Source organism: Neomonachus schauinslandi, chromosome 15 (assembly GCF_002201575.2).
Source record: "Neomonachus schauinslandi chromosome 15, ASM220157v2, whole genome shotgun sequence".
Lineage (NCBI taxonomy): Eukaryota > Metazoa > Chordata > Mammalia > Carnivora > Phocidae > Neomonachus > Neomonachus schauinslandi.
Window position 1 is genome coordinate 722,615 of NC_058417.1, and position 22,215 is coordinate 744,829.

At 59.1% G+C, this 22,215-nt stretch overlaps 1 protein-coding gene across 1 annotated transcript in view; it reads left to right on the forward strand.

Moving 5' to 3' along the window:
• Positions 1 to 22,215, forward strand: part of PITPNM3 (PITPNM family member 3) — a 53,875-nt gene that overhangs the window by 6,147 nt on the left and 25,513 nt on the right. The window contains exons 3-4 of the mRNA XM_044921791.1: positions 2,401 to 2,508; positions 14,391 to 14,438. Of these exons, the coding sequence (XP_044777726.1) occupies positions 2,401 to 2,508; positions 14,391 to 14,438 (156 nt within the window). The remainder of the gene's footprint in view (positions 1 to 2,400; positions 2,509 to 14,390; positions 14,439 to 22,215) is intronic.

Sequence of the window (22,215 nt, forward strand, 5' to 3'; positions counted from 1 at the left end):
GGGGCCTCCGCGCTGAGCCCTGGGGCCCCGGGGGCTCTGACCGCCTCACACACAGCCCGGGGGGGCCGTGGACCAGGAGAGGAGGGGGCCTCTGCGCTGAGCCCTGGGACCCTGGGGGCTCTGACCGCCTCACACACAGCCCGGGGGGTGCTCAAGCTCTGTGGAGGAAGCGGGACTCGGATGTGTAGACAAGTGATGCTGGATGCCTGGCCCTGGGCCAGGAGCCCTACCTCACTGTCCTACTGCGTCAGAACGACCCACCGCTGTGTTTTCTCACAAAACTGGACTCCTGTGGGATGGGGGTCATGTCTCACGCCACACCCGGCCTGTGAGCAGTGAAGGTTGCACGAGCAGGTGAACAGCTGTGTGCTTGGGACACCGAGCCGGGAGACCAGGCCCTCAAGGTGGCCGCAGGCCGATCCTGCCCACGCCGCCTGCCCCTCGGACGGGACGCCCCAGGGCAGACGGCAGCGGAGAGTCGGGGCAGTGTGCTGTTGTCTTCACGGGCTGTTCTCCAGGCCCGTGCTCTGCCCTGTGGTCGTCATGCCCGCAGACACCTTCCTGACCTCCTCTAACCCCAGGGCAGTCCCTGATGCCGCGATGTGGTTTTACAGAGAGAAAGACTGAGGTTCGTAAACACACGTTACCGTTCGAGGTCCGAGAGCCAGTAGATGGTGCGTCGAGGGTTGAAGAGAGTCCGTCGAACCCCAGAGCTGAGTTTTTAACCCCTTGGCAGTCCTGCTCTCCCAAGGGCAGCGCCACCTGACACTTTCTGACCGCACGTGGGCCCCTGCAGCTTTGCGGATTTAGGGCCTCATCCTTTGTCCTCAGGACAGTTTGCTGCGAAGGGCTGTGGAACCAGGGCCCCATGGAAGACATACGAGGACAGGAACAGCTGAGGGACACGTGGGGCAGGGTCTGGACTGGAATCCGGCCAGGGGTCTGCCCAGAGCACAGCGCTGCCTACAGGAGTCGACGTGCGCCCGGATGGAGCGCACCCACGTGGGGAATGGTCAGGGCATACGTGTGGTGCCTGGCTGGGGGGCTGGGCAGCCGACACAGGATGTCCAGGGCAGCCCGTCGGGACTGGAGGGCTCTTGAAACAGTGCACCTGGGTTTAAATCGTGGGTCTAGCCGGTGGCCTTGGGCAAGGTCCTGAACTGCTCTGAGCTTTGCTTTCCAAGTCTATAGAACGGAAGTGATAACGATCGTTACCTTTGGGGGATTGTTAGGAGGATCAAGTGGGGGGATGTTTGTGAAGCACTTAAACGGTCTCAGTGCAGAGTGAGCATTTGTAAGCGTGGTTGAACGCATCAGCTGGGCGGATTCGCCGGGCAGGAGCATGCGTCCCAGCAGGAAGTGGGGGCGGGAATGGTCAGAACTCTGGACAGCTCCCCACGCTCCCGCTCCGCCATATTGGCACCATCTTGGGCAGAGAAATGGGTCTTGTCCTCCGTTTCGTGGCTGTCATGAGCTTGAGGGTTCTCCTCACCGGCCCGTTAATGTCTACCCACAGCGCTCTTCGCCAGGAAGGCCCATCCCTTTGACAGCAGGGCCAGCGGATGCCTGTGGGTTTGTTCTAGAGGAAATGCCCCTCTCTGGGACAGGGGACTGCACCGGATGACGTGGGGGACCCAGGGGCCTGTGCTCAGTGTGGTTGGGAATATGGCCCCACTGACTCCTTCGGAGCAATCCCTGAGCTCTTTGGGGAAGGGCACAGATGGGGACGGGGTTGAGGGGGCCGTTGGGGAGAATGGAGGCATTACTGGGTTCTTAAGGTAGACCTGAGAGCCAAGAGGGTTCTGTAAAGCTCAAGACTTGCTCAGAGCCAGATATCTTCTGCTCTCCCAGGTACAGCAGAGCTGCTCCTGCCCCACTCAAACCCCAAGTACCGGTGGCAACCCCCTTCTCACGTGGAGGAATAACCTTGCTGTCTTTATCAACCAGCACTCCCTATGCATTGAGACCTTTACCCCATTACCTCGTTGAATCCTCACGGCAGCTCTGCGGGCTGGACCTTGCCACACCCATTTTTCTGATGGGAAAACTGAGGCTCGGAGAAGTCAAGTAACTTACCCAAAGAAAAACCGCGAGCTAGGGGCATGGCTTTCCTTTTCCTTCAGACACACTTCCTTTCAGGAAATACCACTCTTGTGGCAGGAATGGAGACATGAATGGGGTTTTCAGCCTCTCTCGTCGCCGTCCCCTCGTTCCTTTCTTTGGCCGCAGCCTGTGGGGGCCCCATAGGGCTCAGCAGCAATGCCTGCTCACGGTGGAAGCTTCCGGAAGGTGTCATGGATGTCCACAAACACAGACTTCAGTGGCGGGAGTCGGCCTCCGTGGGTAGGGTCCCCTGGACACAGCCCGCGTGCTCACGCCCGGCTCTGCTTCCGCCCACAGAGGAGGTGGCTGAAGGGAAGAACGCCATCCTCATCGGGATGAGCCAGTGGAATTCCAACGACCTGGCGGAGCAGATGGAGACCATGGGGAAGCTGGAGGAGCATCAGGGTGAGCCTCTGCTTCTGGGTGCCTGGGGCGTGTGCAGGAGCGTGCTGCCGGGGGGCCGGAGTGTGGGCGACCGCGGCTAGAACGCGGGTCTTCTAGAGGAGTCTCACTTCTCTCTGGGCGCCTCCCCTGTTTGAATCTACGGTCCCTGAACGTTGTGCCCTGCAGGGACCCCCATTGGCTCTCGTGCGGGGCTTTCTGTGCGGAGCAGCTGAGCTTCCGTTGTCCATGGGGTGACCACCCGGGGGCACGCGTTCCTAGGGGCAGGGGGCGGGGGCCACGCTCCTTGGACAGCCAGGCCTGTGGTGTGGGCAGAGCTGGTTAAGCTGGGGTGGCAGCGGAGGTACCTCTGGGAAGGAACCGGAAAGGGGAGCAGGGTGGACTGTAACCTCCAGCGGCTGAGTGGTTGCAGAAGGGTGTGCGGCTGGGGATTAATCCACGAGGCTTTTCGTGGAGGCCAGCTGGGCCAGGAGCTTATCAACAGAGCAGGCCCATCCTCTCGGGCATCCTGCCCATTTGGCCATTTCGCATCACTAACCGAATGTTTGTTGACCACCTACTATGTTGTTCGGGAGGCAGAACCAAGGTGCCTCACCTGGGGCCGCTGCCTTGTGATGGTGACTCAGGACAAGACAAGATATAAGGGGTCAGGCTTGGGCGGAGGGTCTCTGGGCCCAGGGGGAGAGGGGTCAGGGAAGCCAGGCTTTGAGGGGCAGAGAAGGCCGTATAATCAGAGAGGGGCTGTGTTGGATTAAGGTCACTCGGGAACGAGTTGGGGACCTAGAACCCCGCAGGGGGTCCAGGGTGCTCACTGCATATGTGTTGTCCCCAGGCTAGTTTTCCCCGTCCCTCCTCCCACCCCATATAGCACCTCTTCCTCATTTCTCGTCATTCCTCACTCACGGGCTGGGCGCTCCGTGAGATGGTCCTGGCCCAGCCCAAGAGAAGGGCTGTCTTGCTGGTGGCCGACTCGGTGCTGGCGTCTCGCCCGTAGCCGCTTCCCTCGAGCCCCTTCTGCCCCCTTGGCTTGGAGCTCTCCCCATGCCCAAGAGCCGTCCTGAGGAAAGGACACACCAGGGGTGCTGTTCATTCTACAGAGGAAGAACCCAAGGCTCACAGAAGCTGTGTCTTGCCCAAGGTCCTCGAGCTGGTGCAGCATGGTGCTCAGATCGTCCTGTCCTGATCCCCAGCTGGACCGAGGCAGGGTTCAGGGCCTCTGCAGAGTAGTCAGGTCTTAACAGAAAAGCCCCGGGCTACTGGCATGTTCCCAGGAAGGGCAGGCCCGAGTCTGGTCCCCAGGGCTCGTCCAGAGGCAACACCCCCACTATCACAGCTGCGCATTTGCAGACGGACCCTTGGCCCGCTCTTGCCTTCACCCCAAACCCTGGAGGGGCCCAGAAGGGGTCACAGGTTCCAGCCGCTTCCCCAGGACAGTGCTCAGTAGCCATAAGACAAGCCCAGACTTGCACTCAGGGCCCATCTGGCCATCCTCTTCCCACCCCGCCCCCTGGTACCCAGAGAATGTGACTCAGCACAGTGGGAGCTGGGGAGTGGCGAGGAGAGGAGCCGGGAGGGCAGGGGGAGGGAAGCGGAGGGAGAGCTTGGGGCACTCTCCATGCACGAACTTGGCTCTGCGGGCCAGGCAAGCTCACGGTACCTCTGGTACCTCTGTTTCTTCGTGGGCAGAGCAGGGCTAGTACGAGTGTTGTGAGGATTGAGTCAGGACTTGCCAAGTGGGTTCCGTCCCGGGTCATCATAATGCCGGGACGAGTGCGTTCTGGCAAGCACCTGGCGGGCTCGCTGGGAGGGGTGCATTGGGTCAGGGCTATGATGCTGATGCTATTTCCTCCCCGTGGGCAGTGGGGAGCAGGGGGAAGCAGGGGAGGGTGAGGAGAGGGAACCTGCTGTGTCTCCAGCCCCTGGGGATGGTGTGATTCATCCACAGAGCAGAACACACGCATTCATTTCACCGGCCAGCCGTTAATCAGCCACAACATGGGTTGCCCCCGTGCTCAGTGTGGGCACGGCCTCCGGCAGCCAAGGAGGAGCAGGGTCCTGGCCACGGTCACCCCGTGCAGGAGGACGCGGAGCGCGGGGCCTCGGGAGGGAGACCCGGGCATGACTCTGGGCGGCAGAAGCCCTGAGGACGCTTCAGGAGAAGGCTGCCCTCGAAACAAGCCTGGGCAGTCTCCACCGCCCTCAGTGGTGAGTCCAAGTCCGTCTCAGCCACAACCTCTGCCTGGGGCTCCTGAGTCAGCTGTTCGGTAGCCTCCTGCCTGGCTCTGCCCGGACGCCCGAAGCCGCTTCGCGCTCTCATGCTCTCCGCATTCCTGACAGCACGTGATATATAATATATATGATATACACACAATCTGTACTATATAATAAGACCTAACAGATACTATGTACACACACTCTGTATATAACATATAATACAATGTATCCACATATCTATATACAGTGCAGTGTATGTAATACGTGCATATTTGTGTGTATACACACACACACACACACACATTCTTTTTTTATTATTTCTTGAGGTGTTTCTTTCTCTCTCTCCCCTTCCAGACTTACCTTAGAGACATGCCAGACCTGGGTCTCACCTTGCCCTTCCTATTCTTATTTCTTGGTCCTTGCTGGGCTCTAGAAATGTTCCTCAGCTCTAACCCCATCCGTAGCTCACCGGTCCTGTCTTCTCCAGTTGTTGCCATTCCTTTGCTCAGCTCTTCTGTGGAGTTTGTTGGGTTTTTTTCTTTTTTAAGCAATCATCTTTTCATTTTCGTGCCCTCTGGTTTTTTTCCGTAACAACCTGATATATATCATAGGTGCCATGGACTCATTCTGTGCTTTGTAAGGTCTCTATCTTCCTGTTCTTTTAAGTTTCAGAGTCTCCTGGTGGGTTAGAAGTGGATGGAAATAGACCCCATGCACCTCAGTGTGGGCTAATTAGCCAGAGATCCCTAAGTGAGATTATGACACAGAACAGGAGGGAGCTTGAGTCCAGTGATCTCGGGAAGCACAGGGCCGCCATTATTAACATTGTCCAAGGAAAGCAGGTCCTGCCAAGTTCCTTTTAAAATTGAGACATAATTCACATACCATACAATCCCCCCTCTTAAAGTGTATACAATTCAATGCTTTCTTTATATTTTGTATATTCATGAATCTGAGCAACCATCACCACTACCTAATTCCTGAACATTTCATCTCCCCAAAAAGAAATCCCATACCTGTCAGCAGTCACTCCCCATTTTTCCCTCCTCAAAACCCTCGAATTTCATATAAATGGAATCCAACAATATGTGGCCTTTTGTATTTGCTGTCTGCCTTAGCATCGTGTTTCTGAGACTCATCCGTGCTGTGGCATGAACCAGAATGTCATTCCATTTTATGGCTGAATAATAGTTTCCACATACTGTTCATGCATTCATCAGCTGGTGGACATTTGGGTTGTTTCCACTTTTTTACTGTTATGAGTAACACTGCTGTAAGTGTTCATGTACAGGTTTTTGTGGGGACACACTTCCAGTTCTCTTGGGCACACACCCATGACTGGGAGTGCTGGGCTGCCACATTCCCTTCCCACCAGTGTTGTACCAGAGTTCAGACTAATCCACGTTCTTGTCAACACTTGTCATTGTCTATTGTTTGATTATAGCCATGCTAGTGGGTACGACGTGGCATATGATTATGGTTTGGATTTGCATTTCCCTAATGACGGATGATGATAAGCATATGTTCATGTGCTTATTCATTGTTGTTCATCTTCTTTGAAGAAATGTCTACTCAAATCCTTTGCCCATTTTAAAATCAGGTTGTTTGTCTTTCTCTTGTTGAGTTGTAAGTGTTCTTTATATATTGTGGATACTAGACCCTTATCAGTTATATGATTTACAAATATCTTCTCCCATTCTATGGGTGTCTTTTCACTTTCTTGATAATACCCTTTAGAGTGCAAATTTTAAAAATTCTGATGAAGTCCAATTTATCTATTTTTGCTTTTATTGTTTCTGTGTTTGAGGCCATATCTAAGAAATCATCAACTAATACAAAGTCATGAAGATTTACCTTTTGTTTTTCCTTAAGAGTTTTATAGTTTTAGCTCTTACATTTAGGTCTTTGATCCACTTTGAGTTCATTTTTATGTAGAGTGTGAGGTAGGGGCTCAACTTCATTGTTTTGCCTGTGGGTAACCAGTTGTACTGGAACCATTTATTGGAAAGACAGTTCTTTTTTTCTTTTTTTTAAGATTTCATTTATTTATTTGAGAGAGAGCGAGAGCAAGAGAGAGAAAGCATGAGTAGAGGGGAGGGATAGAGGCAGACTCCCCACTGAGCAGGGAGCCAGATATGGGGCTTGATCCCAGGACCCTGGGATCCTGACCTGAGCCCAAAGCAGATGCTTCACCGAATGAGCCACCCAGGCGCCCTGGAAAGACAATTCTTGAATTGTCTTGGCCTTCTTGTCAATTGATCAGGAGCATATGGATTTATATCTGGACTCTCAATTCTATTCCACGGCTATGTGTGTACTCTGAGGCCAGCACCACATCATCTTGATTACTGTGCCCTTGTAGTAAGTTTGACATCAGGAAGCAGGAGTCCATGTGTTTTGCTCTTTTTTGCAAGTTTGACTATTCTGTATTCCTTGTATTGCCATGTGAATTTTAGAATCAGTGTCTCAATTTCTGCAAAAAAACCCAGCTGGGATTTTAATAGGGGTTGTGTTGAATCTGTAAATCAGTTTGGGGAGTATCACCATCTTAATTTTAGTCTTCCAATCGATGAACATGGGATGTCTTTCTGTTTCTTTAGTTCTTTAATTTCTTTCAGTGATGTTTTGTAGTTTTCAGGGTACAAGTCTCGCACTTGTTTTGTTAAGTTTATTCCAAAGTATTCCATTCTTTTTGATTTGATTGTAACTGGATTATTTTCTTAATTTCATTTATGGATTATTTGCAAGTATGTAGAAACACAATTGATTTTAGTGTATAATCTTGTATCCTGCCACTTTGCTGAAATCATTTATTAGGTTTATTTTTGGGGGAGGATTCCTTAGGATTTTCTATATACAAGATCATGTCATCTCCAAACAGGTAGTTTTACTTCTTCCTTTCCAACCTGGATGCCTTTTATTTCCTTTTCTTGCTTGAATTCCCTGGCTAGATTCTCCAATATAATACTGAATAGAAATGGTGAGAGGTGACATCTTGTCTTGTTCCCAATCTTCAGTGGAGTTTTTGGTCTTCCTCTGTTAAATATGATGCTAGCTGGTTTTTTTGTTTGTTTGTTTGTTTTTTTTGTAGTTGTCATTTACCTGGTTGAGGAAGTTCCTTCTGATTCTGGGTTGGATCAGTGCTTTTATCATGAAAGGGTGTTGAGTTTTGCCAAATGCTTTTTCTGCATCTATTGAGATGATCCTGTGGGTTTTGTCCTGTTCTCTATTATTATGATTGATTTTCATATGTATTCCTGGGCTATATTCCACTTGGTCCTTGCCATGTTGCTAATCTTTTATGCTCAGAGTTTGCATATGTCTTTCAGAATTATTTATACTAACAGTCTATGAGCTATCACTTAAGGGACTGCTTACAGTCTTGTTTTAGGAACAAACGGTGTCATCAAGACCACATTCTTATTGACAGGAGGGAAGCAGGCACTGCCCAGGTGTCCCCAACCACCTTCTCTGCCTTTGCCTTTCCAGAGAGCTATTTTATTTTCCCCATCGTTCCTCTCAGACTCTGGCTTATGACCTGTGTCTAGATAATGTTCTCAAAGAGTGGTCCCTGGACCAACAGCATCAGCATCACTTGGACACTTGTCAGAAATGTGAATTTTGGAGCCCCCTCCCAGACTCACTGAATGTGTTTTAACTACCCTTTAGGTCCTTATGGCGATTGTTGAAATCTGAGGGCCATTCATTATGATGCCACTAGCTGGCCAAGGGGTCCGCAGATCCATTTTCCTGGACTCACCTCCCTCAGTCACTGAGTTTGGCATCTTTCTTCCACACTGTCGGTTTTCCTGTGATATTGGATGATACTGTCTGTGAATCTGACATAGTAATCGCACTTCCCCCTATCTCAGCCTATTGCTGGGTGATGTGATGTGTCTGTTTATTGCAAACAACTGTCATCTAATTATCGGGGAGGGTAGAACATGCTCCTGGGTGATACTAGCTTCTGGTTTATTCTTCTTGGTATTTTTAGCTTCCCAGGGTGTCCCGTTCCTCAAATGTTCAGCCTTTCCCACACCTGAAGGCAGATGCCTCTGCTCGGTACAAGCGGGTATTGGGAGGAGGACGAGCACGCCCAGGCAGTTGCAAAAGCTTCCTTTGCTCCTGGGTTTTCCATCGAGGAGCCTGCTCTCCCCCCGAGCTGCCCCGCCTTTGGCCACAGGCCTTCCTTCCTCTGCAGGATGTAGGTCATGGCTTCCTCTCTCCTCAGTCGGCGTTAGGGACGTTTGACCTTCGAAGTCATACAAAGCTCCACGCTGACAAGGGTCTCACACTTGATTTTATGCTCTGCTGTTGCCATCTTAAAATTCTTAGTACTTTCGAACAAAGGTCCCCACGTTTTCATTTTGTGTGGGCTCTGCAAACCCCGTCACCAGCCCTATCTCCCCCCATCCATTCTCTCTGCTGTCCACCTCTTGGTGGACTTGGCCTGACAGTGTCTGGTCTGCCAAGGACACCCTCTTCTTATTTTATAGTACCGCTAAAGGCCAATTCCTAGGAAAATATTTGGTGTAATTTTCTAGGGATTTGGGGCAGGAGAAAAAGCCTGGATCATGTTATCTGTTTACCATTTCTGTTCAGCCCCAGTGTTCTGTAAACCCAGTGACTTCATTCTGCGATGAGGCCGGCACGTGGGTTTTCCTTGTCTGAGGAGTTAAGGGTAAATCCCCCAGCCGGGCACAGAGGCCATCAGTGAGCTTCGCACCCTCCCTTCAGCCGATGTAATTGTCCGGGGTTAGTAAGCTCACCATGGTCGCAGGAATCAAACAGCCGTGGCCGGCTCCCACCACGGACTGTAGGGGGCTGTCAGACCGATCCCAAGGCTGTCTTCCACTCTGTAGTCCTCACTTCCAGGCCATGCTCCCCCTCCTCCCCTGCTCATCCGGTGCTCTAGCCAAAGCTGCCAGGTGGCTGCTTGCTGACTGTGAGCACTTTCTCCGGGAGCCTTCCTGAGGCCCAGCCTCTCCCAGACCGCCTCCGCCCTGCCCCGTATGGCTTAGGGGGGCTGTTGTGTGCAGTGCCGACCAGCCTGCTGCGTACAGCCCTGCCTCTCTGGACCCGAAGCAGGGAGGGGCTCACTGCACATTCATGCCTTCCCTCCCTCTCTGTGCATTCAGCTCACGCATGCTGGTACTCACTCCGTGCTGGGGTGAGTTGGGGACACGCTGACGGCTGCAGAGGGGGTGGGCAGACACAGTCCAGTGGGCTGACCCCTCACAACAGTGGGGTCCGTGGGACATGGAGCGTGAGCAGGGACATGCAGGGCCAGGAGGCCTTGCTGGGCTCTGGACAGACCCACGAGGGGGCCCCAGGCGGGCAGAAGGAGCCGCAGGTGCAGAGATGCAGAGGAGGGATGAGCAGCAAGGAGATGGGGGAAGCACACAGGGTTCCTCTTGCCTGAAGTCAGGGTGTGAGGTGCGGGGCTGGGGACAGTGAGCGGTGGGGAGGGGACGCTGAAGCTGAAGGCCTGGGATGGGAAGGAGTCCGGGCCGTCCCGGGTGCACTCTGGGGATCCATGGGGTAGTTCAAGCAGGAGCACTTTCTAGAAAGTTCATTCTGGAAGCCAACAAGAAGGCTATAGGAGGGCCTGGGAATGTGTGCAGGGGTGCAGGGGGCCGGGTGAGAGGTCATGAGGGAGTCCTGACCCTGCCGCTCAGCAGACGCTAGAGGCTCCATGTGCGGGGGGCGCCCTGAGCAGGAGGGTGGGGGTCTTTCTCTCAGCTCTGCTTCCAGGGTGGCTGGCAAAGCCCAGGGCGTCAGCTCTGCCCTCCCGGCTGCCGCGGGGGGAGGGTGCCTGGTGCCTTCCTCCCCAAGGCCCCGGCTGTCCGAATGCTCTCCCGCCTCCGTGAGGCAGGTGTGTGGTGGAAACACTTCTCTCCATCCCGGGGGGGAGGGGGGACTGGTTTGTTGGAAGGGGGTGGGGAGGGGAAACCACGTCTGTGGGGAGGAGACGGGGCCCTGCACTGCGTTCCGCCCACTGCACGGCCTGTCCTGTCTGCTGGGGCTTCCAGCAATTTGCAAACTGGAGATGGCTGGGACAGAGGTGTGGCCGTGCGGCCAAGTGGGGTCTCCTTGGGCAGCGAGAGCCGAGCTGCTTCGTCGTCCTCCTCTGAGGAGCCTGCCCGGCAGGAAGGGCAGAAGCCGGGGCTCAGCCCTGCCAGGGAAGAGGGAGGGCTCCAGGCTTTACTTCCTCCCGTGGCCGGTTCCTTCCTGCCCCGTGGTCGGATCTGTGGCCTCTCCAGACCCCTTGCCGCCCGGCTCAGGCTTCACCACGGGAGACACCAGCATCGGGCAGCCCAGCCTCCCTGGGGACACCCCCTCGCCCGGAGGAAGCACCGTCCACACTGCCTGAGCCATCCCAGAAGCCCCCACGGGGCAGGGGTCATGGGATGGGGCAGGGGTCATGGAACGAGCCCCCGGCAGACCGGGGTGTCTGGAGGGGCCAGATGTAAACATTGGGTACCGACTTTATCCTTCTGAGCCGAAGCTCGGTGATCGAGCAGTTGGGGATGCAGTAGGCAAGCCATAAAGCCACGGTCCTGGGGCTGGCTCTGCCTTCCCTCTTGACCTCCCTCCTCCCAGGCGACCCACGTGTGTCCTGGGGACACTGGCTTGCAGGGACCCCCCTCCTGGCTTCCTCCAGCTCTGCACCCCTGCTCCCCGGCCCCCAGCTTCTGCAGCCCTGCTCCACCTCCATACCCGGCATTACGGCCACTGAAATCCTGCCCGGGATACAAGTCCTGCTCCGTTTCTGGTAATGAAAGTGTTTTATGGTGTCAGTGGCTCAGAAACTGCCCAGGCGAGTCACCCCTAGGGCCTGGTGCGAGAACAGGACGGTCGTGAGTCAGACCGGCCTGTCCCTCAGCTCCGTGCCCTCGCACGTAGTAGGTGCCCAGGGGACGCCCCTGCGTGTGTGCTGTGCTCAGGGCTTGCCGCCAAAGCTTTGAAGGGCCCTGGGTCGGGGGCCAGTGTTCCCAGATCTGAGTAATTTTATCTTCAAACCTGTGTTTTGTAAGTGCAGCCGGGTGGGATGGGGAGAGAACGTGCACTGGGGCTGCCTCCTGCCCCCTCCCTGTCTCCCTGGATGTCTCCTCCCCTGCACCTGCCCACGGGGCCTGGGTGGGGGAGGGCCGGGGTCAGGGGCACGTTCCCCAGGGCGTCTCAGGGCAGAGCAGCCGTCCAAAGTACTGGCTTTGGGCTCTGCCTCTCCGGGACTCGGTTTCCTCCCCGGGAAATGGGCCTCCCGCCCAGGCCAGGCTCTGCCACAGCCCCGCGATTCCTTGGACGCGGCGCAGGGGGCACCGTCTAATCGTGGCTGTGCCACACGCGTCCCCGGGGCCCCTGGGTGGGAATGAGTCCCCCCTGGGCCTCCCGTGTCCCCCCCAGCCCCTCCCTCCACTCTGGGCATGTGGAAGGCGTTCAGCACGGGAGGGTCTTAATGTCCACGCTGGGCCCCGTGTCTCTGGGAGGCGGGAGCTGACGTCCCTGTGGGCCTGATGGGGCTCAAATGGGACGCCGGTCTCCGCCTGAACTGCGGGCCTGGCAGTGGTCTTCCTCTCTCCTGCGGCATCTGCGGGCTCAGCATGGGGAAGCCGCCGCCGTGGCCGCCTTGTCATGCTGCAAGCGGGCTCCTCTGTGAGGCCGGGCCCCTGACCTCCCTCGCACCCAGGCTCTGGCCTGAGCCCCGCACAGCGTGACCGTGACTCTGTCCCTCGTCCTCTGCCCGCGATCCTGACAGACACGGGGACACATCCTGCCCCAGTCGCTGGGAGTCGGGAAGCAGATAGGACCCACTTGCTGAGCGCTCGCTGTGCGCCTGGCTGTGTGCTCAGGGCTTTCCACTCATGAATGCCCCCTGAGGTGGGCAGCACCAGCTCCCCAGGTTATGGGGCGGAGACTGAGGCACGCGGAGTGACCTGCCCAGGGGCCACGTACTAGCACAGGAGGGCCCAGTGTCTGCATACAGGTGTTTGCTCCTGAGTGTGCACGGGGACCCGAGAGCTTGGGCCACCGTGCTAGAACGAGGCCCAGAGAGGAAGGGTGACCTGCCTTAGGTCACACAGCGAGAGCGAGTCAGTGGGAGCCCGCGCCCAGCTCTGCGGCTCCCCTCTCTGGTCCTGGCAGCCTCTGTGAGCACTCAGGTCCAGGCCTCGGAGGGGAGGGAGGCGGTGGACTGGGCCTCCCTGAGGACCTGAGCTGAGGAGGCGGCCCTGGCGGGCAGGGGGAGGGGCTGCAGGTGCTCTGGGGCGCTTCACTCGTGGGGAGGCAGCTCCAGGCTGCCGTCAGCCCCTGGATGGTTGGCGGGAGGTGCAGAGTTTCCCAGCTGAGCTTCCTTGCGTTCTGCAGGGCAGGGAAGAGTCACTTTGCCCGGGAAGGGCGTTCTGGGCTTTGCACCACGCCTTCGAGAACGGGGGTCTTTGGGGACGCGGCAGACACCTTTGCTTCAGGGAACTGACCTGCTCAGGGGGCTGCGATCTGCGGGCACGGTCCTGCCCCGGGGACCTGGAGCTGCCGCCTCACTCCCCAAGCCCTGGTTGGGCCACTTCTCTGCCGTCCCTCAGCTGGTCCAGACGCAGAGAGGGCAGAGCCGAGGGCCGTTCGGCTGGTGGGCTAGATGTGAGCGCTGCCCACCTGGGCCCCGTGGGCTGGGGCCTGGCCGGCTGGGTCTGGGGGCTCCTGGGGCCTCCGGCTTGGTCTCCTTTCTCCGCGATCCCGGGGAGGAGCAGTGGACCCGGCTTCCCCTCCGTGGCTGTGTGATTTCAGGGAAGTCACTAAAAATGCACAAAGAGCTTCAACCCCAGAGATGTTGGTTGTGGCGTAAGTACGATGGCGGGATTTCGCATCTTCCCTCCAGCATGGTCGTTTTAAAGTCAGCCATGATCTATCCCCTGCAGAACATTCTTCTCACGCCTTGGGAGGATGTTCACAGGTGTTGTGACTTGGTTGGGGAATCGCTTATGCTCGAACGTGAGGTACAGAAAGTGTGTTTTGTGCTTCATTGTGGTCTGCGATGCCTTCCGGGAGGCAGCTCGGGGACAAGTGACAGGGGCCCCGCCCGCCCTGCGGATGTGACCTCGGCAGGCCCCGACGATGCGTCTGGAAGAGCCTGGAAGGACGGGCGTGAGGGCATCACCGGCTTTCTCTCTGTGACGGGATCATGAGATAACTTCTTCCTTCTTTATGTCTGTTAGTGTTTCCCACGTTGTCAATGCGGAGTTTCTGTGACTTTCATAATTGCCGAGAACGGCTTCTCTTGGATGGGGGAGGCTATTTCCATGGTCCACGGAGCTCGGCCAGAGTCGTGCACATGGGGAGCGTGTGCGGCTAAGAAGCACCGTGCCAGGTGTGGGGACACCGGTGGACACTGTGGGGCCCAGGTCTCGGCGGCAGACCCCACAGGACTTGGGGACCGACAGCGTGGGGATGGGGGGAAGGGCCAGCGGCCCCCAGGCTGGGGGCAGAGGTGGTGCCTTGGCTGGGCCGGCAGAGGCCAGGCGCCATGATCCTGGCTCCCTGTGTTGTGGTGCAGGAGGGGTGGGAGACCTCTGCCCACCCCCAGCTCCGGGAGGGGCCCGGCAGCAGCCCCACGCGGCCCCCAGCGTCCACGACAGTGATGGGAGTCCACTCACGTGTCTTCTGTTTCTCTGCAGGAGACGGGAGCGCCCCGTGTACCTCCAGCGCCCTCCAGGAGAAGCAGCGTGAGTTAAGCCTGACCCCCAGGACGCTTGTCTCCCCCGGGTGGGTCCAGCCTCCTTGGGCCCAGGCCCCTCCCCGCCCTGTGAGCTGAGCTTGGGGTCCCGAGTTCCCACCTGCCAGGCAGCTCGGGGCGGTGGGCCAGGAGGCTGAGCCCAGCACAGCAGATGGGACCCTGCAAAGCCTCATGTGTCGTTTGCCTGTGGGCAGAGGCAGGACGGGAACGGGGTGCAAAGCCTTCGAGCTTCTGAGACAAGGCTCTTTGGGTGACATAGACGCTGACCCTCCCCGCCCGCCCCCAAGTCCTCCTTGACCTTCACGTCCGTCCGATGGGGCTTCTCCGGGTTTCCCGCAGGGTCTGACCCAGGGACACTTGGGAGAGTGTCCATGGGCGACACCATGATCTGAGGACGTCCTCCCTGGACACTCGGGTGGACTTGGTGGGCCGTCTCAGCCACGTGTCCGCTGTTGGCAGTGTTGAGTTTCTCAGCAGGCTGGGGCCGGGGAGGGTCAAGGTGCAAGTTGGGGCTCAGAACCCCTGTCTTCCCTCTCCTGCTGTTTGGATCTGTGGTTGCAGCTTTGGGGGCTCAGCCCACACTGCCCACCCACCCCCCAGGCTCGTCCATCCCTCAGCTGCAGGAGGGTGTCTGCGTTCCCACGGTGGGGGCCAGTGCGGAGGAGGTGTTCCGCACGCAGGGGCAGGTGTGGACGAGGCCCGTCAGGGGCACCTCTGTCAGGGGCACCCCCAAAGCTCAGGCCACGAGTGTGCGGGGCTCAGCATGAGCGGGGCTGCGTCTGAATGTGCACCCAGATTTTAGCCTACAGAGGTGGCTGAGTGAAGACCCGGGGAGATCAATACATTCACATTTCCCAAGAGGAAGGGCCACAGGGAAGCGCCAGGTTTGGCCTGGGGCAGGGGCGGAGAGCGGGGGTGCACGGCCTCCGGGTCGGATGGAGCATGGGGCTACATAGCCTGGAGCCCAGGTAGTGTTTTCCACAGGAAAGGTGGCAATGGCTTAGGAGCCGCGACTCTGAGAAATGTGGGGGTGTCTGCAGCCTGCCCTGGGGGGATTCAGGGCAGGGGAGGGTTGGCTTGTGCGTGAAGGAGGCGGTTGGACCACGAGATTGGGTGTTTGCAGGTGGAGGGCTCGTTCATCTCTGGGAATTAGCCAGCCCCTGGAGGGCGTCTCTCCCGGCCAGTCCGCCCCCCCCCAGATGTCAGACCTCCCATCGCTGGGGGGGGTTGGCCACGTCCCTCAGCAAGGGAGGGAGGGCCCGCCTCAGAGGGAAAGCAGCGGGGCTGACCCCACGTCTGCCGCTTCTGGACCGGACTGAAAAAAACATGTGTTTAAGAGGAAGCAAAGTCTCTTTGTTTTTAAACCGTGGTTATAGATCTTCGTCGGAATTCTGTGCTGAAGGCTGTCCTGCAAGTCTGCGCCTTCAGGATCCTCTTATTCAGGAAGGACGCGCGGGAACGTGGTGGCGGGGCTGGTGGGCTGAGTCTAGCGCCAGCCTTTGGACGGCGAGACCTCCAGCACGGAACGCCCTTCCCCGGGCACGCGGCCCCTTGGCGGTGCCGCCGTTTACCCGCTGTGCTGCGCCGTCCACGGAGCTCGGCGCTCGGGCGCTCTTGCTTTTGAAATGACAGCGGTCGTCTGTGGCGCTTTGTTTGCTCGTGGTCCAGAATCGGCAGAGTGCAAGTCCGTGACGGTCGTGATGTGCTTTCCCAGCCGCGGCCTTCTTCCCTGAGCACGGTCTTCTCAATTATTTCTACTTGGTTTTTGAAACCTCACTAGAAACAAAGTGGGGGCTGGGACGAGTTACCCGGGATCAGGACTCAGAAAGTCCTGGGGCTGTTGCCACAGCCTCTGAGCTGGAAGGGAGCTGGGCCTGGGTTTCAGGCCTGTTCCTTCATTCCGTGCCGGGCCGCTCCGGGCGAGCTCCCTAACGTCTCCGAGCCTCCGTTTTCTCCGTTGTGGAGAGATGACCGTAAGGCCTACTTCCCAGGGTTGCTGAGGGGTGGAGGGGCCACACCTCCCACGTGGGACGCACTCACGGTTCCCACGTGTGGTTGGCTTTCCGACGAGCCTGGCCATGGGCACGCCTGGTGCAGGTGTGGGGATGCATCTCGGGACCGCACGCAGCTCTGTCTTTCCCAGACTCTGCGGGTCCTGCGGCCGCTCAGCTGTCCCTGCTCAGAGCTGTGTCCTGGGCCGGCTCCCCCGCGTGGGCGTGAGGCATCCTTCCTCCTCCTTGGGGACCGCGCCCACCTTCATCCTGCAGCTGCAGACGGCCCGGCAGCCCGTGGCCTCTGCCTGGGCCCGTTATTTGGACCCAGATTGTTCCGTTCAGGGAACCCAGGGAGCCTGGGGGGCCGAGGACAGGGGGCCTGGGACGCGTGCACGTGGAGACCGCGGAGCCCCATTAGCACGGACGCTCTAGCGCTCTCTGGTTTTCCGTCGCTGTCTGTGCCTCCTGGTCTCCTCTGTCTGCCGAGTTCTCGCTGCTCCAAGCCCAGCAAACACCCCCAGCTTCAGGCATGGCTGACCTGGTATGGGACGCAGGGGCCGCGACTCATCCGCTGCCCCCCTCCCCCCCAGCATCATTCCTGTCCCTCTGTCCAAAGTGAAGGCGCCTTTTCCACAAACTCAAGCCAGGAACCTAGAGGTCCTGCTTGACTTCTGACTCTCTCCCAGACCCACCGCCCTCCACGGGCCTCCACGCCGCCCTCCACGCCGCCCTCCACGCCGCCCTCCACGGGCCTCCACGCTGCCCTCCACGCCACCCTCCACGCAGGCCTCCCTGCCTCCCAGCTTCCCCACGGCAGCCCTTCCCGACGGAGGCAGACCACCCGCCATCCTCCCCAGCACGACCTTGCGGCCACCCTTCCCACCGGCCCTCCCCGTCCCTCCCACTCCCAGTCCTGGAAGGAGCGCACAGACGCTCAGTGGCTTCCCCAGGAGCTCGCTGGGAGCTGGAGTGTTCGGTGCGTCCCTGTGGAGAGGCTATAGGCGGTGCATGGGACTCTGAACTTTCTCTTGTGCCCGGACCAAGACGCGACCGTAGACTGACTGCCAGTCCTGGTTCCTTCTGACCTGCGGTCTCCGTCCCAATCAAGCCTCCACCCTGGCCTCCAGTGGAGCCCCGCTTGGTCTTGGGCTGCATCCTGACTGAGCCTGGCTCCGTGGTCTCATCACCTGTGGAAGCTGTGTGGCCGTCCAGCACCACCCACCCCCACTGTGTGTGGGCCTGACCTCACGTCCCACTGCTTGGGACCTGGGGCCAGCGACCAGACCAGCAGCTCAGATGCCCGGACCACCACCAAGGGCTTCCCGGCTGGTGTGCCCGTGGCCACCCTCCCCGCCGGACCCCCACCCTCCAGAGCCTGGAGCCCCCTGCCTGCGGCCGCCCTCTCCCACGGCACCCCTGCCCTGCGGTGCCCAGAGACCCCTGCCCGTGGCCGCCCTCCCTACCGGACTCCCACCCTGCAGAGCCCGGAGCCCCCTGCCCGTGGCCGCCTTCCCCCACGGCCCCCCTGCCCTGCGGTGCCCGGAGCCCCCTGCCCGCGGCCGCCCTCTCCCACAGCACCCCTGCCCTGCGGTGCCCGGAGACCCCTGCCCACAGCTGCCCTCCCCGCCGGATCCCCACCCTGCAGAGCCCGGAGCCCCCTGCCCGTGGCCGCCCTTCCCCACGGCCCCCCCGCCAGCCCGGTAACGTGTCTTTTCCTGGCCTGTGTGGGCAGCTTGCTGAGCACAGCTGCAGACAGGCTATATTTAGCCGGCTTTACTGAGCTCAGGGTGGCAGACGGCCGCCTGGGGAGCGTTCCTCTTGCATGCGTGCACGTCTGTGCTCGACAAGGCCCGTTGCCGTGTGTGCCGAGGCGTGTGCACGTGCATGTGAGTGCACGAGGACGTGTGTGTGTCTGTGCGAGTCTGTGTGGCATCTCTGCTTTGCTGGGGACATCCCCAGCTTCTGACATTTACAGGGTCTAAAGTGGGAACAAGGTATTTGTTCACTCATTTGTTTGAAAAATATTTCATGAGCATCTTCTAGATGCCAGCATCTGGACGGTCTTTGGGGATAACATGGAATGTGAGCAAACCCAGTCCCAGCCCTGCAGGACCTCACGGCCTGGGGATGGAGGAGATGCCAGGTCAAGTGACCACGAAGCTGGAAGTCTGAGGACTCGTCCTGGAAGAAAGAGCCACAGTGCTTTTGGGAGGAGAGTAAGGATGGACGCCCCCAGGGGCAGGACCCCTGAGGTTTCAGGAGGGAAAATTTGGACACAGCAGTGTGAAGAAGAGTCGGGTCTTGGGGAGCAGAACGTGCAAAGGCCCTGTGGTGAGATGGAGAAGGTTTGAAAACCATTCTACAGCCTAGTGCTTAAGCCCAGAGGAGAAGCTGGTGTGGGAACATGGCACAGCGTTTTGTAGAGTAGGTAGAATCTAGCCCGTGACTTGGTCAGGGTTCCAGAGGAGAAGGAAGGTCTGTGTGGACGCGGGGCTGGAGGAGGGCCCGGTGAAAGGACCGCATTCTCAGATTTAGTGGAACTCGGGGGCACAGGACCAGGCCTGGGCGGCTCCCAGCCCTGCAGGTCGCAGCCGAGTGCCCCACCCCATGGCGCTGGCACGTGGGAGCCCCAGCCCTGTGGTCCCATGCGTCCTGCTCTGCAGCCCCTGGCTGACGGTCCGGGCCCCTTAGGGCACCCCGCGCAGGTCTCAGCCTGGGCTGGGGGCTGGGGTCTCTTTTCAGCCGGAGAGAATCCGTTTCCTCAAATCCTTTTCTCCTGGGAACAAAAGAGCTTCTGGAAACAAAAACCAGGAAGCACGGCCACAAGGCTCCCCAGAGGCAAAGAAACCCAAGCAGGGAGAAAACAGAAATTAGTGTCTCCGAAAGGAAGTTAGCCCGCTCCACGGGCTCTGAGGAAAGTCTCATTGTAACCTGACTTCTGAGTGGCAGTGCCTGGCGACCACGTGAATTCTAAAAGGACGCAGGTGACGCGCCCTCCTCCCGTCCCGCGGCGGTGATGACATACTCCCTGCACACGCGGACGTCTCCATAAATACCCGCTTGTATGCATTTTTAGGCACGCCGCACGCAGCGTGTTCTGCCCCCTGCTCCTCGCGGGCGATCGTCACCTGTCGGGGTTATCAGCTTCTCAGTGCGTTTGGAGGCGTGTCCTGTCTCACCGGGAGTTAATTGTCTCCCCGGCCCCCGCGGTGGGCACAGATTGCTTTCCATGTTTGTAGCATGACCGCGCGGCCGTGGCTGGTGTCCTGCGTGCACCCGTCTGCACGAGGCTTGGTCCCGGGGTGTCCGGGGCGTTGGGTGTTTCTGGTGACGTTGCCAAACTGCCCTCCGCGGACTCCAGCCGTGAACAGGGGAGGGGCTGCTTCCCCACACCCTGGGCAGCGCGGGAAAGCCCATCTGGGAGGTGAGAAAAAGGCCTTTCGGAGTAATTTTGGTGGGCATCCCTAGGTTTGGGGTTCGGAGGCCACGCATAAAAGCCGTGCCCTGTCCTTTCTCTGGACGCAGCAGGGGGTTAGCGTGCAGGCGTGCGCCGGTGGGAGCACACTGATGACTCCTTGTCTCTGTGCCCGCTTCCCAGCAGGGCCGGGTGGGCTCCGTGGCGGTTCCTCCCCCTCCGCCCGCAGGCTCACTCCGCGGGGCAGTGATCAGGCCTCTGTGTGGGCCAGCGCCTCTGGGGGGGCCTGACCAGCCACGGGGGGTCCAGCCTCCTTAGTAGATGCATCCAGGCTGATGGGATTGGGCCCTGACCTTGAAAGGGTTAAGTTGTCACAGCAGGGACCTCAAGTTCCATCTAGCCCACCGTGCCTGGAGTTCCTGCCCAGCGTCCACCTGCCCAGTGTCCACTTACACAACTTGCTCATACAGCCTCCCTCCGGGACGGTCCCGTGACCCAAATGCAGCTCCTGGGCATTTGCGGGCCACCGCGTCCCCTCAAGCCTGCTCCTCCCCAGGCGGGGGCCCCCTTCCTGCAGCTTTCCTGCCTGGTTGCTGGGTTCCATCTGAGCCCCCAGAGTGGCCTGAGCTGCAGGAATGTGCCCTCCTCCTTCTGCACTGAAGGCCATGGAGCCTGCAACGCGGAGGCCGTGGAGGTGGCCCCCTGCCCAGCTGAGGCCCGTGTCCTTGAGGTCCTCAGGCTCCTGGACACGCGTTTGGGCCCCAGCCAGCGGAGCAGGAGGCCGCCGTGGTGTCCAGCTGGTTTTGTGACCCAAACGCAGGATTTTGATTCACGCTTCGAGTTTCACGGTTACGCCGTCCTTCCCTTTTCACGCCCTCGGGTCCCCTCGCCAGTCCCCAGCTCCCGAGGGCAGGCCTGCCGCTCTGGTGTATGTGTTTGGGAAGTCAGGGGTTGCGGCTGTTGAAAGTGTCCTTCCTCTGAGTGTGACACATGCTTGCACTCACAGATAGCTTTACACCGAAGGAAATCGGGCTCACCGGAGAAAAATGGGAAAATAGCGCGGAGTTCAGGGAACGGTCACCTGTTGTCTCCCCATCCAAACAAAACCTCGCTGACGGGGGTGCTCATCCTCATCCCCGGCTCTTCCCACCCCTGCCCCCCGTGTGTGTGCCTGTCTGCGTGTGTTCACTCGGGGGCTTGAGGCCACGGAGCCCCCCCTGCTTGCGGGGAATGAGGCTCTCGTTCCTCCCGGACACTCCTGGCCCACGACCTGCATCCCACTCAGAGCAGGCAGCAGAGACTCGGGGTTCGTCCACAGAATTACGCCCATGCGTGCACGCAGAGGATGGGGTCGCTCTCAGGGCATGCCGCACGGTCGCGAGCTGGGCCCGGCTCCGCTCGCCTGGGGGCACGAGCGGCAGGTGGGGGCCTGCAGGGGCTCGTGGGATGGAGCGGCCGGCCTTAGCCGGGGGCACCCCAGCCTCCAGCCCTCGTGGGTCCCGCGGCCGGCGGCAGCAGAGACGGAGACAGGGCCCCTCCGCTGAGCCGGGGACGCCTTGCCTGGCATGCCGAGCGCGTGGGTGTTGACTTCGGCTTCTGCGTCAGGGACAGTGTGGCACTTGGGTAATCAGAAGGGTGGTCACAATCTGTGCGTTTCCAAGGCTGTGATTAAGCGAATACAGCCTCCCCTCTCCAGCTGGCAGCAGGAGGCCGGGGAGCTGGGCAGGCTGGCAGGGTGGTGGGGGCGGGCGCTGTGGTCACAGGCCACGGTCGCAGAAACAGCCGTGGGCGCACCCCACCCCGAACCTGGGCACCGCAGGGACCCCGCCTGAATAGGGCTGCGCCCGCAGAAACAAAGACGTCGGGAGAAACAGGCAGCCCGCCCACGAGGCCCTGGGCTCCCCACCTCCCAGGACCCCACCAGCCGCTCCCGTCACCAGAGGCTCTGGGGAAGCCCGCGGAGGGGAGGACGGATAAGGCCCAGGCCAGGCCCAGAGCTCGCCGTGGTTCCCGGACACCAGCCCCCCGGGGGCCTTCCAGGAGACGCACGTCCCTGTAGACTTGGCTTCCCTAAACGGGATTTCTCCCAGGGGCTGACGAGCATGGACATGTCTCACAGGCCACGTGTACCCTGGGATCTTTGCCTGCAGTGGGTTTTCACAAAAACACCATGCTAGACCCTGGCCGCTGATGATCCCTGCCCTCGGGGCCCCCCTAGTCTGATGCAGAAATGGACGCATGAGCCAGGCCCAGCCGAGCACGGTGTGAGGTGACCATCTCTGCCTAAGTAGGTCTGAGAAGGCTTTCCCGAGGCTGGAGCAGGGCAGCAGGGTTGCTGGTGTGCCCGGGGAGGAAGG